The 16,915-nt window shown below is 39.9% G+C and overlaps 1 protein-coding gene across 1 annotated transcript; it reads left to right on the top strand.

Annotated features, from left to right (window-relative positions):
- The first annotated feature begins 12,630 nt into the window (after positions 1-12,630).
- On the top strand, positions 12,631-16,170 carry COMMD3 (COMM domain containing 3). The gene is made up of 8 exons (XM_088160604.1): positions 12,631-12,794; positions 13,681-13,792; positions 13,897-13,960; positions 14,051-14,085; positions 14,393-14,453; positions 14,539-14,595; positions 14,699-14,758; positions 15,800-16,170. Exons 1-8 carry the CDS (start codon positions 12,662-12,664, stop codon positions 15,857-15,859), a joined length of 582 nt encoding a protein of 193 aa, XP_088016730.1. The 5' UTR covers positions 12,631-12,661; the 3' UTR covers positions 15,860-16,170.
- The last annotated feature ends 745 nt before the right edge of the window (positions 16,171-16,915 follow it).

The following is a 16,915-nucleotide window of genomic DNA, read 5'->3' as shown; positions in this document are numbered from 1 at the left end:
ATCTTGTTGTCTGCAGAGTTGTTTCTCTCACATATTCTCACTGCTCTCTCCAAGTTGCACAGGATTTCTTCCCCCTTCTTAAGTATGTTATCCCAGAGGCTCTACCACCATCACTGAAGGGCTTGGCCCTGGCCAGTGGCAAGTATGTCTTGGAGCTGGCTGGCATTGGTTCTGTTGGACATGGAGAAAGCTTCTGGCATCTTCTCAAAGAACCCCCCCATAGCCCTTTCACTGTGAAAACCTGTCCAGGCAAACCCAACACAAAGACCAACTGCTGTGTTTCAGACTATTAATTTTATTATATGAAGTGTAAAGCAAATAATTTAAAGTTAGAGCTGAATTTCAGAGCTGATGTAGGAATGTAAGCAATGACGCTGCAACAACTAAAAATAATAGGGTAAGTTAAAGTTACTATAACAGATGTTTTGACTTTGCCTGCATTCCCTTACTCTAGCTAATGTTGTCACAATCTTCTTGTTGCCTAAATATGGATTACTGCTATCAGCCATATCCCATCATCCTTAGGCAACTTTCCCAAAAAGGGAAAGGGGAATTTTCTTTGAGTGACAGATGCAGAATAGTGACAGATGCAGAACACACCATTTCTTGTCCTCTGTTTGCTATGTAAGATACAATGTGGAGTGGTTCTGGAATACCTCTTAATTATAAACAAGGACAAAAGCCTCTTCCACAAAGTACCACTTTTACCTGACTTTTCTACCTTCATAGAGCAATACAGACATTACAAATTTACTGAAATTTTAGAATGTGTTAAGAACCTGTCTGAATTTATTTATGCTAAAAAATGGATTATGATCTAAGCTACTATATCTTAACTTCCTTTAAATTACAGAAACAATTTATTTTCCAAAATATGAACAGAGACATATAATGGTGTAGTTATTTAAAGCAGTCTAGCCAATAAATGGTACACCTACATAGATAGGGTGTTATCAGGTTGTGCTAGGAGATTCCTTGGCTGATAATATTACTCTAATACAGTCATGTAAATAACAGAATAAGTGAACAGGTACTCTGGAATGTGCTTACATTTTAAAACACATATTACCTACCTGATGTAAGAACACTTCTTAAGTTAATAAGGTATTTTACTATATTCACACATTACTTAAAAACTGAACTAGGTAACAGGCCAGCACAGGATATTCTAAATTCTGCCTGGGTTTTTTTTGTGGTTTTGTTTGTTTGGTTGGTTGGTTTGTTTTGTTTTGTTTGCTTTTTTGTTTGTTTTTGTCTTTTGTTTTTGGGGGGATTTTTTTGGGTACTGCAATATCACGATAATATCTCATATTAAATAATTAATTACTGCCATAAAATGCATGCTTGTCCCCACTTCTATATACAAAATTCTTATGACATTTTTCTAATACGATGTGGCACAGTGATCCTAGTGATGTGAGTGGATGGTGGGAACCACAAAGCAGGACTCTACCTCCAAGCCTGAGCAGCATGACTTGCCCAGCCTAATCAGCTCTGCAACTTCCCTGGAGTGAACAACTTCCAACATTGAGAAGTTCCAACACTGGCAAAGCTATCCCCAGCATCCATTCTGAGCTAGTTATTCAACCCCAGCATTCTTCCCTTCTCCGCTGACTCTCATTCGTCACAGCCATATTAAAAACGTCTTGGCCTTTCTGCCAAATGGTGGTCTCCAGTTTTACTCTGCCTCAAGAGAACCAGGGGAAATGAGACAAATCCTGATATTAACTGGGGGGGGGGGTTTGCACTTAGACTCAGGCCACTGGCTGGGAAATGAAGGCCACAGTGAAACAGGGCAGGGGGAAAAGGTTTCTGACAGCTTTTCCTGACACTGGGAGAACTCCACAGCTGAATGCACTCTTTTCAGTCTCATCATACAGCATGAGAGAGAAAATCCTACCATAGAACCTCCCAGGGTTTCCAGACTCTCAGATGGGCTTTGCCTCAGAGAGGACGCCTTGACAGGAACAGATGTGATAACAAATGACCTTTAGAATTGCACCCTGAGAGCTGTTGACCGTTTCCTGAAAGCTGTTCATCTTCCTGAGTTCCTGGCTTTAGTTTGGAAACCTTGAGATTCTGGCATATAGCTAGAAAGGGTCAACAACAAGAAGTAGAAAAACAGAGTGTAAAATCCAAAGAAAGCGGGGACAAAACCAGAGTACATATGTATTTAAAGACTCTTCCTTTGTTTCTAAGGATAAAAATCCCCAAATCAAAGAAAAAATTCAGAGATGACACAAAAGGCTACCCAATTATAGCATAATAAAAAATTGATTCAAATCTATTTAATTTTTATTCCAATTCAAATTAAATCAAATGTATCATCTTAGATAACAGAATATTTGTATATTTCTGTGAAAGTACTTAGATTTGCTATGTAACACACAAAACTGTCTTTCCCAATGACAGCTTACAGTGTAAGTGGAGCACACAGAGAGTAGTGCACCTTGGGAAATCCAGAGAGGAGGCTGTACATGCATATGTGTGTCCACAAGCATTAGAGAGGAAGATGGGAGAGAGTTTATTTGTTTCTCTTTGACTTCACCAAGAAAGTAAAAAATTTCTCAGCACTGACTTCTTGTAAAGCTCCTCGAAATCAAGACAATGACCATATCCCATGACTGATATGGAGCAAAAGTCACATTTCACTCATATGCTCACTTAGGTTTCTGTTGAAGATTTCAGGCTGTCCCCACTGAGTTTTTGGGGGAGGAGTGAGGGGAGAGAAAGGATGAAAGAATAACAACATACTGGCATTCCATTTTTAAGGCAAATTCAGGATAAACCTGGCCCTGCTAATACAATGATATGCTACATCTCATTCATTGCCTGTGAGAGGCAGAGAAGAGAAAAAGGGGAGGGGTAAGCAAGAGACGGAATGAGACAGAAAGCAGAAGCAGAAACAAAGATGCAGCATTGGGAGAGAAAATGAAAAGTGGGATGACATGGGGGAATGTGCACAAGATGCCTCTTCTTACATTTGTTAAAACTAAACACACACACAAACTATAAAGCTGAAATGAAAAGCACGGGCAAGCTTATTTGGCTTAATCCTTTCAAGCAGTGAAATTATTTTCTCTATTATTTTTTTCCCTGTCACTTCCTGTCATTTCCTTGCAATGCCTTCTCCTTTCTCACTTGTCTTTTCTCCTTTTCATTTTCAATGTCATCTTGCTTTGTTCATTTTTCTTTGCTTCTGTCTGCTTCTTTCTTCCTTTTCCTTTCTTCTCTTGCTCTCCCTTGTCTTTTTTGTCTTGCTCTTGCTCTCCCATGTGTTCTCTAAGTACATGAAGAACATGAGCACAAATAGTCAAAAAGCTTTTTTTTCCTGATGCTCCTTTTCTATCCCCATGTGGTTTTGTCTGTTGTAGATCTGTTAGGTTTCAAATGCACGTGGGGAACCCACTTGTAGTCCCATGTGTTTTAGAACTATCTACAGTAGCACACTGCAGGAAAAACATGTGGGAAGGGAATGTGTCAGAAGAGTTTCTCATACTCCCTCCAACACGTGGGCCACATTTAACAAGGTCAAGGGACAAGTGTGGCTCACAGGCATTAGTTTGACCGGTACGATAAAAAAGGATCAGACATTCTACTTTCTTTTACCTGCACACACTCTGCAGTTAATCACTCACACAAATACAGCTTATGCAGTCTCAATTGATCTACTTTTATTTTTGGGCTAGATGATCAGCTTAACATATTTTAGACAGAGAATATTATACCTTTTTTCCTGATTTGATTGTTCCAAGATAATGAAGTATATAAATGTAACAGAAGGAAATCTTTTTTCTTTCCTTTGTCTTCCCTCCTACATCAGAGCATCATGCACGCTGTGATCGAGCAGACAAGGCTCTGCCTGTTAAACTGGCTGGCTGTTCCTAAGGCAGATAATCTCTGCTGAGGGTTCCTTCTAAACTTTCCTGATACAACACCAAATTCACACAAAATGTCTGTGAACTGTTGGTTCATGTTATTCACATTTTGACACCTTTCAGCTGGCTTTCACAGATTTTCAAAGCACCTGTTCCAATACAACCTTTTTGGCAGCAACCAGTACCAGTAAACCTCTGATTTTCTTTCCTCTGTTGCTTAACCATTTCTAATAATGTAGATGTCAAAAAATATAATTAAGTGAAAGAAGGCAAATGCTGTCCAGTTCTCCAAGATACTGGACCACACTTCCTGCAGGAAAAAAAATTGTTTGCATTGTTTCAGAGCAACTGAACTGTTCTTCCCTGTCACTCATTTCTTAGAGGAAAGGTCCAGCTCACTTGCAAGTGGGCTGTTTGCCATGTGAGCAGATGGGCACAGGGTTTGACAGCCAAGAAATGATGGATCAAATTTTGAAATTTGTTGCTCAGTCTCCACTCTAGTAGTTCCTAATTGGCCTCAATGGAACTTTATTGCTGTAAAAATGGTATAATGGCAGCAACATTTGAGGGAACAAACACACATCCCGTGTAGGTGCTGCAAGCAGGCGTCGTGGCTGACAGAGGCAGTGAATATCTGCTACAAGCTGACGTAGCCCTCGAAGGTGAACGTGCTCCTGGTGAGCACACAGTGGAGCTGAAGGGACCTTCTAAGGCTTGTTTTGAAAGGTGGTCTAAGATACAGTCTTCTGCCTGCAAAGATCCTTCTAATAAATATAACCATATAAACAACTAAAGGATTTACTGATGTTTTATAATAAGCATAATGCAAGAGGAGGGAAGAGGATTTTTTCAGTGATGCACTGTTTGTAATACTTTATCTAAAATTGTTATCACCTCTATAATAAATGTAATTCAGGATTTTATATAGAAAATGGACCAAAATTAAATTATATTTGACTGCTCCAAAGAAATTAATAAAATAAATTTGCCTTTAGAAAAACATTATTTCCCAGATTTCTAAGAGCTGCTACAGCAATATACATTCACCTCAAATTCCTGTGTACTCAGTGAAAACATAGAATGTGAAAACAACACAGATTTATCATTGATCTCATCTATCTATCTATCTATCTATCTATCTATCTATAATACAGTTCTGGTTTGTATCATCAGTAATTTGAATTATTACTGATTGTTATTTAACCTACAAAATAGAGGCTTCTTAAATTTCTTCATATTGGTTGTACAGAGCTGTGTAATTTTAACCCTGTCTTTCTGTTGCCATTTTAACTGTATCAGCACTGTGTTAACTAATGCTAGCAGCTGCAAGACAGGATCTTAACATTTTGTTTACACTATAATTGCAATTTCTCACTTTGTGCTGCTTTCTTCTCTACATTTTGACAGATTCCTGATGCATTTGCAAAAATAGTTGAATTCTATGACTGCATAAATAACAAGTGATTATTGTTATTATAATTAGTGTTATCTTTAGAAATTACATTGTATTTTTAATAAAATTGCAGATACAAAAAAGATGATAAAAATCTTTATAAGCACCTACACAATACATTTCATTAATATTTTCAAGGAAAAGAAAGCAATTTCCCAGGGTCTCTTCCAATTTTTCTCCACCACCTTAGGCCCAGTGCTATTTGGTATGGACAGATTAGGGTAGCTGATGATTCCTATTGATTTAAATGTCGTGCTAGGAAGCCTAAATCCCCAAGAGCAATAGAATCTCCCCTATCACTATCCTACTGCTTATTGACCTAATTCACTAACCAACCATCAGGGTTTTCTCTCACAACAAATAAATCTTGCATGAAACAGAGAGTACATGGACACTCGTAGTTTTCAGTGGTGTTGCCAGTGTAATAAATTTAGAGTCACCAAAGCGTTCTTCTTTGTTTTCTCTGAGTGATCATAATGTCATTTGGTATTTAAAATGAGCAGAAACCACAACTGTATTTTTAACAGCAAAACTATTTCCACAGCCTGAAGTAAACTTGATGTCATATAAATGATGCAGACAATTCAGCATGTGTAAAATTCCATGTACTTCAATGCTCCAATTTGCCCGTAAGTTATTGCTGGAGCATCTGCTGAACAGGTTTAATGGTTGCAGCATCACATCCACTAATTGACATAATTCTTAGTTCCAGTGTTTACTGCTCAAAATTCTGATAACTAGTAAATTTTCATTAATTGAGCCAAACAAATGAAGAATGAGCCAGGGTTTGTTATGTTACTCTGGGTCTCACAGGGTTGTCATTTCAACTAGAACTTTTAACTTGGAACTCTGCAGATGCCTCTGTGGCTGAATAACTCTTGGTGATTTTACTGAGTTGAATAACATGTTTGTTTATATGTAAAAGCCAGGATTCTAAACTTGGTGGTTCTGTAAAAAGTGGTTGTTACAAGATATGAAATAAGTGAAGCAGGAGAAACCAAAAAATATACTACAGATATAAAATACATTTTTAAAAGGAAAAAACCCAAACCACATCATACTACTTTGATAGGTAGGTCTGTTTCAGAGGAGAGGCCTCATTCTGCTCCCACTAAAGTTAATTAGAGCAACAGCAAGATCCTAAATTACTAGTCCTCTCATCAATATCAAGTTAAGCTTTTATCAATGTAATTTGAAGCAGCATTAAAAGCAATAAGTGCTAATTTCTAATTGTTGATATTATCAAAGCAAGATCCTTTGCATACCATACATAACTCTGCCAGATTTTTATCACACTATAAAGGTTAACATAAGTGTTACAAGAAACATCAATGAGCTATGTACACTACGTTTGCTTTTGGTTAGATAAGTATGCTTTGTAGTAGTTGATATTCCCTCTAGATAATGGATATGGGCCAGATTCTCTGCTGACACAATGCAATATAAGTAATTTGAAGGCAGATAGGCTGATTCACACGAACTGCAGATCTAGCCCTAATTTATTTAGATACAACCAACCATCTTAAGTAAGTCAGTTTCCTAACTGTTACTCAGCCATTCCTCGCTGTTGCCAAAAGGGAACTGTGAATGCCAAGGTCTGCAGGACTTTATTTATCAAAGCTTCTTTTAAAGCATCTATCATTTTGGCATGCAAGCCTTGCTTTATGACCAGAATCAAACATTTTCATGAAACAGCAGGTCTAATTCTAGCAAAAAATGCCACATAGTGCTTGCTCTTTCTGCAATATTACAACATCTATTTCAACAATTTTTTTTAAATAAAAACTGTTTATTACATTAGCAGAATTAGATACTTTTGCTGCTTAATACTGTGGAACTGTATACAGAGAATTAAAAATGCTATGTCACGTACCTCTAAATACTGGATTAATGATAACTCACTGTCTGTATTTCTGCTTTTATCTAATTTGATAGGAAACTAAGTGCAGAGCTAAGAAAATCACATTTCTGTTGGTTATATAAATACAAAATTATTTTACATAGCAAAATTAGGTGCTATGCTAAATAACATTTTAGTGTCGTGACATTAAACATCTGGAGACAAATAGTACCTAAGCCACACAGCTTAATTTTCCTTTGAGGTTTGTCTATTTTTACTTACATTTCCTGGATGTCAGCTTATAATAATTACTCTTCTACACACATCACTAGCACTAATGTGACAGACTGTGAATGCTTCTCGACAATAGAACATAATATCCTCCTTACAGGTTTCCACCAGCAAGGCTACAATCTTACCATCACATGTATAAACATGTAAAAAGCTTTACTTTAAACATTAACAAATTTCAAATGTATTTGGCTCACTGTTAAAAATCACATAGCGATTAGACTTTTCTCAATACATTTACAAAATAAAGATAGATGTAAAGAACTTTGGGTACAATGTGTGTCTGTATCTGAGAGCTGCCTCAACTTTGAAGCATCTGTAAATTATGTCAGATCATTTGAAAAGTAGCAAAAAATTTTCGTTTAAGATCTGCTTCCAATAAGTGTTGCTTTCAAAGACAGAATAACAATATAAAAACTAAAAAGCAGCTCCTGGTATTTTTGTGAATATGACAAACTGTTCATCTGTGACACAGGACTAGACATGGAATTACAATAGCAATTCCAGTAAAGCAGCAGGGATGTTTGTATTTCTCCATCTGACATTAAAAGCAGCATGCTTTTTGTAGGCCTCATTTGTAAACCTCCACGAATTTAATCAAAGACATTAGAGTTTTGTCCAAAGAAAGAGAAAACACATCATGAACTACAGAGCTTTATTTCTCTGTGAAAGAAAAAGAAGGAAAGAGAACGACTGAAAAATCAGTAAATGCAGGACTTTCATTTAATTAGAAGGATTTCAAAATAAGTCAAAACACACAAAACAACAAAGCTGCTATCCTGGAGGGTGTGCTGTCTAGTACATCACAGTGACTCCAGCTCACATCCACGGATCTTTACTGATTCTTTTATTACTCAGGTTTTTTGCATGATCTTAGACAGAAAGTATGCAAATTATCCCTGTGATTTTTTTTTATTTGGCAAGAAATTATAAAATGTAAATTCAAATAAATTTCTAAAGTTTTGTGTTTTCATAAAATAAGGGGGTAATGGAACTGTTATAATACATAAGATTTTCCTGAATTGTTAAAAATCAGAGGAACTACAATGCTTTAAGCAATGATACTTCTCTGGTTACCTCTATTCCTGAGCATTTAAATAAGAACTAAAATATCAATAGCTTAAAAGTAAAATTAAAATGTGAAAGCTCTAGATCTTTCCTTTTTTTTTTTTAATTTTCTACACAGCCTAAGAATATCTGGCTTTTTTTATGTATGAAGGGAAAATCAGAAGACTAAGTTTTGACAAATAGAAGATAAAAGCAAGTTGAATAAAGCTATTCAAAATGTAAATAGATAAGACCTAGTTGTTTTTTAATAAATTAATCTCACTTAACTTCAAAAATACTACGTAGTAAAAAAAATGGTTTTCAAGTTAAATAGTCCAAAAATATTAAATACCTGGTAAAAAATGTATTCAACTACTACAGGTTTTATCTTAACAAAATAAATCAAATGCTTTCACATATTTAAATAAAAATCTAAGGTCCTTAGCTGTTAATCAGAACTATTTGCAAGCAAATAAAGCATGTTTTATTGAATAGTCCTTGTGTCTAGACAAACAAAGCATTTATTGAAATTAATACATACCAAAAATTTCTGAAAGCAAATATTTTCTTATTAATATGTGACAAGTACTGCATTTTCAGCAGATATAAGTACTGCTTACAATAATCATACCAATTAAATAATTCACATAATTGCCTGGTTCAAGGCAGTATTTTATTTAATATCGCACTTTTGTGCCTGTGATTATGAGAGAAATTTTCCTGGACTTTCTGGCACATGCAGGCTCCTTTTCTCTATTTCTGTGATTATGTCAGTTACTGGCATATGGATATCATGCTGTCTCTAAAAATATTAATCCAGCAAGAAATAAATTTTGTAGAAAACACTGACTTATTTTTACTGTTTTGATCTGCTTAAAATATTTTATTCAGAAAAATATATTTTGTAATGAAAAAGGCTTGATACTGACTCAAAAGAAAAGTTCAAGGAGCATTCCATTAATGTGTGGAAGAAACTCTTGGAATTCAGTAATAAATTGGCAGAAAACTGGTGTTAGAATATCATCTTACGTTACTGTCTCTTAACTCTCTGAAGAGCAATACACAGATAAAAAAATGTTAATTTGGGACTTTTCAGAAATACTTATGCCAATGTTTGAATTTTATGAATTAGTCCTGTGGAGATGCTAATGATTTCCCTTCATTTTGAATAGTTGAACTTTTTTGTTTTAAGTAACCAAATTCAAGCAGTAAAAATTACTATCTGGCATGGGCTGAGGTAGTCTGTAGTCTGTTTCCCTGATTAATTATTATTCAAGTATTTATGCATTTCAATCATAATTTCTTTATTCAACATACAAGTTAGATTTCTATAGGAAATTGTAACGAACAGCTCTTTAAAATGTGTATATGCTCTAAACAAGTAGTAAATTCTCATAGCAATCTTTCCATCTGAAGCCATCTCATTATCTTCTTGGAGGGAAAAAGAAAGAACAAAAAGTCAAGCTGAGAGACTGGGTAGAGGACTTAATAATATAAATTTTGTGATGAAATTGTGATAAGAATTACATGTACTACATAATCCTGCAATGAATCTTTAGCAGATGTTTTGCCTTTAAAGCTGGATGTTAATCTATAGATTTCAATATGCTATAAATGATAAGGGGATGTTGAAGATGAAATTTCTCTAAAGTACAACCATACCCTAAGTGTACCTATGTGTACCTTTTAATATATTTTAGGTGACAACCCTTTTTTATAGCCCTGGTCTCTTTACCTTTGTAATTCTACAGCTCAGAGCTCTGTCCTCTCCTCCATGTTATGATTTTTCTTCTCCTCCATTTTACGCTGGTTTTTCTTAGGTATCATGTATATATTTGACAACCATACAAAAAAAATAAAGAGAGAAAGCCTTATTTTGTCAGCTCACCTGCCTGTCAACACCCCTTTCTTGTTTCTTGCAAAAAAAAAAAAAAAAAAAAAAAAACTGTGACTTCTCTCTCTGCCAGACTCTGAAGCTTGGAGTTTGTCAATTCAGTGGTATTAATTTTATGTATCAAGCCAGAGGTAATATTTCAGATCATATTCCAAAACATTCCATGTTCATTCTTCACAGTATCATGAGGCCTAATATTGTACATGAGAGTTGGAACTGAGAGCCAGATCCTGCAGCCAGGAGATTTTCGTCTTTACCTTAATTTGGGCACAATTGAGAGCTAGGTATACAAATATGTGTTTTTTATAACTCAGTGGCCAGACAACCCACAGGAGGCAGGAAACTGGAGGCAGAGTGTTTTGATAGACAGCATCCATACTGAAGGAGATGCACACACTGGATTTGCAGAAAATATTAATTAATTAACATCACAAAAATATTAAAATCACAAAAAATGAGAAAGAAAAGAAGTTGAGAGATTATCCCAAAGATAGCATAATTCAAATAAACATAAAAGGTGCTGTGGTGTGATGTGATAAAGCCTAATCTTACCATCTGTACTAGGACAAAGCTGGAACTGGCCTCCAAAGCTGGACCAAGCTTTTAGATGGTGGATTGTAATTAGTGAGAGTGATGGATACAAAATTCCAAAAGGCTTTTTGATTAAATCAGCTACCAGTCAATTACCATGAAAGTTCAGAAGAAATTAAATTTCTTGTTCTTTTTAACATTGTATAGACATTATTTTAAAATAATGAATCTGGCAAAGGCCCCTAGCTTTCACCCATATTTTTTAGGCTGAGTAGCTTTCAGCATTGCATTTCCCTTTAAGAAATGCTCAGCAGAAATGTTTGTTCAATAAAGAATGCCAAGTAACACAGTAACATTCTTGACCATTCAGAATAGACACACACAAAGGAAAAAAAAAAGAGATCCAAAATATTTTCTGTACATGAACTCCAAAGGTCATATACATCATGATTCGTGTAGCACACTAAGGCCTTTTACCTTTTTTTGATTACATCAGTCCCAATTTGGTCCTTAGCTGAGATATAACCACACAGTATTTCATTGTTTACTTTCAAGTTACTTAAGTAAACTTTAGTATTTTTGAGGATTATGGCAATGCTTCAATACTTAAAAAATAAAATGCTGACATAAGAGGTGAATACTTCGTGAAGAATTTATTAGATTTTCATGGAGATGTTTTCAGATAGCAGTTGGATGCCTTTCGTAAATCACCACAAAAGGCTGTTTTGTCTATCTGTAACTATTTTTTGTATGTCAAAATGTGCAAAACCTTTTGCCAAAATGCAACAGCAATCCTGGTTAGAAAGTTAGATTAGGAAAACAGGAATTAGTTTAGTAGTAAGTTCACATTTCAGCTGGCCATAACCACAGGCAAAAAACGTGGTTTGACACACAAATCTCTAACCACGGGGAGAGGGGGGGAATATGTGATGATATACATAGACATTTCAGAAGCAAAATAACATTCTTTACCGGAAGAGTGGTTAAGCATTGGAACAGGCTCCCCAGGGAGGTGATGGAGTCACCATCCCTGGAAATGTCAAAAAACCCGATTGTGGCACTCTGTGGTATGCTAGAGTGGGCATGGTGGTATCCAGTCGAGGGCTGGATTTGATGATCTTGAGCATCTTTTCGAACCTCAATGGTTCTATGATTCCCTATAACAAAGGGATAATCCTGTTCCTGAGGATTTTATATAGCCGGCAACACGTTTTTGGGCTGAAAAGCTTCACACCAACACATGCACGCTAGACATCTATTGAGACACAAGCCCTTTAGGGATTTCATAAGATACGAGCACTTTCAAATTCATTAAGGGCTAATTACACCACAAAACACCCTTGCGGCGCATCTCCCACCGAAACAGCATCACCTCCCATTCCAAAACCCAAGCAGCGAGGGGGACGGTGTGGACACGAGTGGTCAGGGCGGCGGCGGAGCGGAGCGGGATGGGGTGAGGTGGGGCAGGGGAGCGGGGTCGGGCGCGGACCGCGCGGGGCTGCGGGGCTCCGCGGCCGCGCACCGACACCGACACCGACACCGACACCGACACCGACACCGACACCGACACCGACACCGACACCGACACCGACACCGACACCGACACCGGCGCCTCCTCTATCCTCCCCTCCCCGCCCCGCCCCGCCCCGCGGCGCGGCCCCGCCTCGCGCCCGCGATCAGCTGCGCGCGCGTCACGTGGGCGCGTGTCGAAGGTCACGGCGCCCACAATGGAGCTGTCGCCGTACGCGCAGGGCGGGTGGCGGCTGCTGGGCGACCCCCGCCGCTTCCCCCGTCGCCCGTTCGCCGCCCTCCTCCGCGCCGCCTTCCGCAGCCTCCTGGATCACCCGCAGGCCGGGTTGGGTAAGGCGTGGCGCGGAGGGGCGTGCGGGCCGCGCCGCTCCGCGGAGCGCGCAGGCGGGCGCGGGGCTCCGTCCGCCCCCGCGGGTGTCCGCGCGTGTCCGCGCTGGAGCGGGCGCTGCCCGCGCACACTCGCGGGGCGGCTCCTGCCCGCGGGCGGCTCCGGGGTGTCGCTGCGCGGGGTGTCATCGCTAATGCGCGCCCGCTTCAAGAAAGCTCCGACCTGTCCGAAATAGAGGGAAGGGTCGGGAAGGGTCCCTCCGCGCTTTCGTGTCCGCGGGGCGGCGTGGGCTGAGCAGGCGGTGCTCCCCCGCCGCTCCGCCGCGACCCTGCCGGCGGCTTCGCGCGTGGACGCGTCCTACGGCAACCCCAGCACGAGGGTGCACGGCCGTGCAATTAATTTTGCGGTGTTAATGACTCCGCCGCCGCCTCCGCGGACCGAGGGTGCCGGGCAGGGGCGGCGGACGGTCCCGGTGCCCCTCTCGGCCGGTGGCCCCAGTCCCGCTCCTCGCCGTTAACAGGCTGCTGAGCATCGCGGACGGGGCTCACAGAGGAAATTGAGGTTTTCCTTCTTTCTTTCTTTCTTTCTTTTCTTCTTTTCTTTCTTTTCTTTTTTCTTTAATGGGAAGGGGATGTAGAGGCGGCGGGGCGCTCAGCGCCGCACAGCCCCGCCTGGTACGGCTTGCCCCAGCCAGTGCTTCAGCCCCTCACCTTCTCCTCTGCCTCCTCACCTTGCCTTACCTGCTCTGTCCTTTGGCTCTGAAGCACCAAACGTGTTTCATTTTGAAGTTTTTGCGGGAAAGATAGCGTTCTAAGGGCGAGCAGCAGCCTTTGGTACCGAGTGCAGGGACTTGGCAAATGCCTGTCATCAGTAATTCATTTATTTTAGACGATCCAGACCTGAAAGATATTGACCCTACAGTATTAAAACATTGCCATGCTGCGGCTGCAACGTGTATTCTGGAGGCAGGGAAACAGAAAGCTGACATATCTGCTATAAGGTACTCATACTTGGAAGCTACACCATTTTTCTAGAGGTTGTTACTTAAAAGTATATTACTGAGTTAATGTTATCAGAAAACTAATAAATTCTTTTTCCCTGTAGCACATGCCTAGAAGACTGCAAACTGGATAAAGAGAGAATAGAACAATTTTGCACCGAATATCAGGTTTTTAAACCAATTTTAACATATTAATTTTTCTCCTTTCATAGGAATGTATTGAAACTAGCAATTTTTTTTTTTTTTCTCTTACTCCAGAAAAACAAGGATGCATTGGAAATCCTATTGGGAAGGTAGGTTAATCACTCAGCAGAGACATGATCTCACTTACAGTTAGTTTGAAACTGTCCTGGAAAACACTTCTGCGTACTTTAGGTGATTAAAGTAATATTCTTCCATTAAAAAATAAAGTGCATTTTAAACAAACTCTAGAAAACAGCTGTTGAAACTTTTCTTCATTTGGAATTCTACTCTAAAGTAATCTTTTAGAGCTTCCCAAGAAGCATTACCAGGATGATGAAAAAGTTCTTTATTGATGGACGCATTGGAAAATTACCTTTTCTTTTAGCATAGGGAACTTGTAACTGTTGTGTCTTTCAGCATAGGCAGATCTCCTCTCCATATAACTGATGTGTCTTGGCGCTTGGAATATCAGATCAAGGTAATTTTAACAGATCAAGGTGTTTCTTTAATCTGTTTTAATGCTGAGACCTGGCTTTTTTATATGTTCTTTGTTTTTTATTTAGAACAATCAACTTCATAAAACTTACCAGCCTTCCTATTTGGTGACCTTACACCTAGAGGTACTGTACTCTGAGCACCCTTAAAGGAAAAAATGCAATTTCATTATATTTTTTTTTAATAAAGTAGACATTGCTGTTTCTTTGCTTTTTTTTCCCCCTTCAGAACAGTGATTCAGGATCACACCCAGATGTTAGTTTTAGCTGTACAATGGAGCAATTACAGGTACTTGTTTCCTTCATCGTTCTATGCTTAGCCTCAATTGTGGATGTACATGGTTTTAACAGCTTGCCAATCAAAGTGAAATCATATACACTATGGCTTAAAAAAAATTCCAGTACTGGGAGAATAAGAGAATTTTCCGTAAAAGTTATCCAAGTCTACATTACGGAATTTTCAAATAAAGTTGGAAAGTGACTGAATTTAGTTGTGTGGGGAGTATTTTACATACGTGCATAAATATTTTGCCTGTTTTCATAACTGTAATCCATATGTATATGTGGGAGGAAACTAATCATTTTCTGAAACTCTGATTTCCCGTGCTTTAGAGAAATGATTAAAGAAGCTAGTTCAGTGATTTAAATGTGTCATGATTAAAAATAGGGAAGGAACTGAAGGCTCTTCAGTGGTGTTAATGACATGTAAGAAATGTCCTGAAACAAACGTTGATCTTTGTTTAGCGATTTAAATGTGTAACTGAACAATAGAGGTATTGTAATGCTTGGAAGTGACCAAACTGTAGAGGATCGGGAAGAGGGGTTGGTGGGAGAGGAAAAGCAAGATATTAAAACTTAAGGTTTACACCTCCTCTTTTTAAATGTGTCTCAAAAGTTGTCCTTCTGTCAGTAATGAGTGTTTCTAGTCAGTTTGCTGGCATAGTGTAATCTTAATGTGCTTTGGCTGGAGAATGGTTCTGGTAGAAAATTACACTCAAAATATTTTAACTGTTTTAGAAATCCATGTAGTACTTCAGAGCCTGAAGCAAATGACAGCATTAGCCATTGTGGCAATACCAATAAAATCTACGTGTTAATAGTAATTATGTATTTTAGGAGAAAATTAGGTTTCCTTAAGTTCCCACTTTTCTGGCTACATTGTAAAATACAGAGCTATTTAATTATTTGCTTGCATTGTTCATCAGTCACAACATTTCCTAGTGCTACAAGGTGCTGGTTTCAGTTGTATCTCTGTATAAAAAAAAAATTCAGTTCTTCTGGCTGACCTTTTAAAAGTGTGCTTATTCTAAGACACTATTTCATCTCTTAGGACTTAGTGGGAAAGCTAAAAGATGCTGCAAAAAGTCTAGAACGAGCGACTCAGATGTGATTGAAGGAAGGTGTCAGCCTGCTGAAGCACTCTCCTTCCAAAGTGTCTCCTAAATGACAAATGTCTTTCATCTCTTGATGCAAACTGGGGTTTTTTTTTAAGTTCTTGGATGTGAATTAAATGAAACAACTTTTTTTGCATCTGCATTGGTTATTCTTTGCTCATGTAAATTTTTTTATTAACTCCTGTTATATATTTGCTGAGCTGTCATGTTAAAGTATTCCTTCTATCTTATTTTGTATATTTTTACAACTGTCGCTGCTTATTTTTCTTCATGATCTAATAAAAGTTTATTCACGCCTGTTGTCCAATTTCTATGGATGAATTAGCTGTACCTAAAAGTAAGATGCTAAACGTTAAATCAGCTCAATGAGGCAAAAGCGCCTTCTTCCGTGCCGCGGCTACGGCGCGTTTGCTAAATCGCCCGCCGCGCTTTGTCGTTTCCAGCCGATCTTACATCTCTCCTGCGAGGAAAAGTTGGACCCCGGCGCGGGGGACAAGAAAGAACTCGGTTTAATCTTATGGAGCCGGGGCGCCTCACAGAAAGCCGGCAGACGCCGCGGAATGGAGCGGAGCCGGGTGGCGACTCCGGCTCGACGGCGCGGCTGCTGCCAGCATCTGCCGCTCGCCTTGGGCCGTGCGCGGCACCGCTGCTCTCCGCGGGGCCGCCCGCTCCGCCGGCAGGTGCGGAGGGGGCTCCGAGGCGCGGTTCCGTCCGCACCTGCCAGCCAGGGAGAGCGGCCCGCGGAGGATGCGCGGCGGCGGCCGGTGCCTCGCCGCGAAGCACGGCTTGTTCCTCTCCGCTCCTGCGCGCCCGAGCGGCGGGCGGCGTCTTATCCTCGGCAGAGGCGAGCACCGCGAGGGTTTTCCCGGTTCCCTCCCCCTCGCTCCGGCGGCTGCCCGTTCCGCCCGCGGGGTGTGGGGGCACCGCGGGTCCCCGCGACGCTGTCCCCTGCCGCCGCTTGGGGCCGAAAAGCGTCCGCGCGGCCCTCGAGGGGACGCGCCCCCTCGACGGCGGCGGCTCGCGCGGCCCCGGGCGGGCGCGGCGCGGCGAGG

Source organism: Sturnus vulgaris, chromosome 1 (genome assembly GCF_052056855.1).
Source record: "Sturnus vulgaris isolate bStuVul1 chromosome 1, bStuVul1.hap1, whole genome shotgun sequence".
In the NCBI taxonomy this organism is placed as follows: Eukaryota; Metazoa; Chordata; class Aves; order Passeriformes; family Sturnidae; genus Sturnus; species Sturnus vulgaris.
The sequence above is the reverse complement of the archived record's forward strand: the minus strand, read 5'-3'. Positions and strand labels throughout refer to the sequence as shown.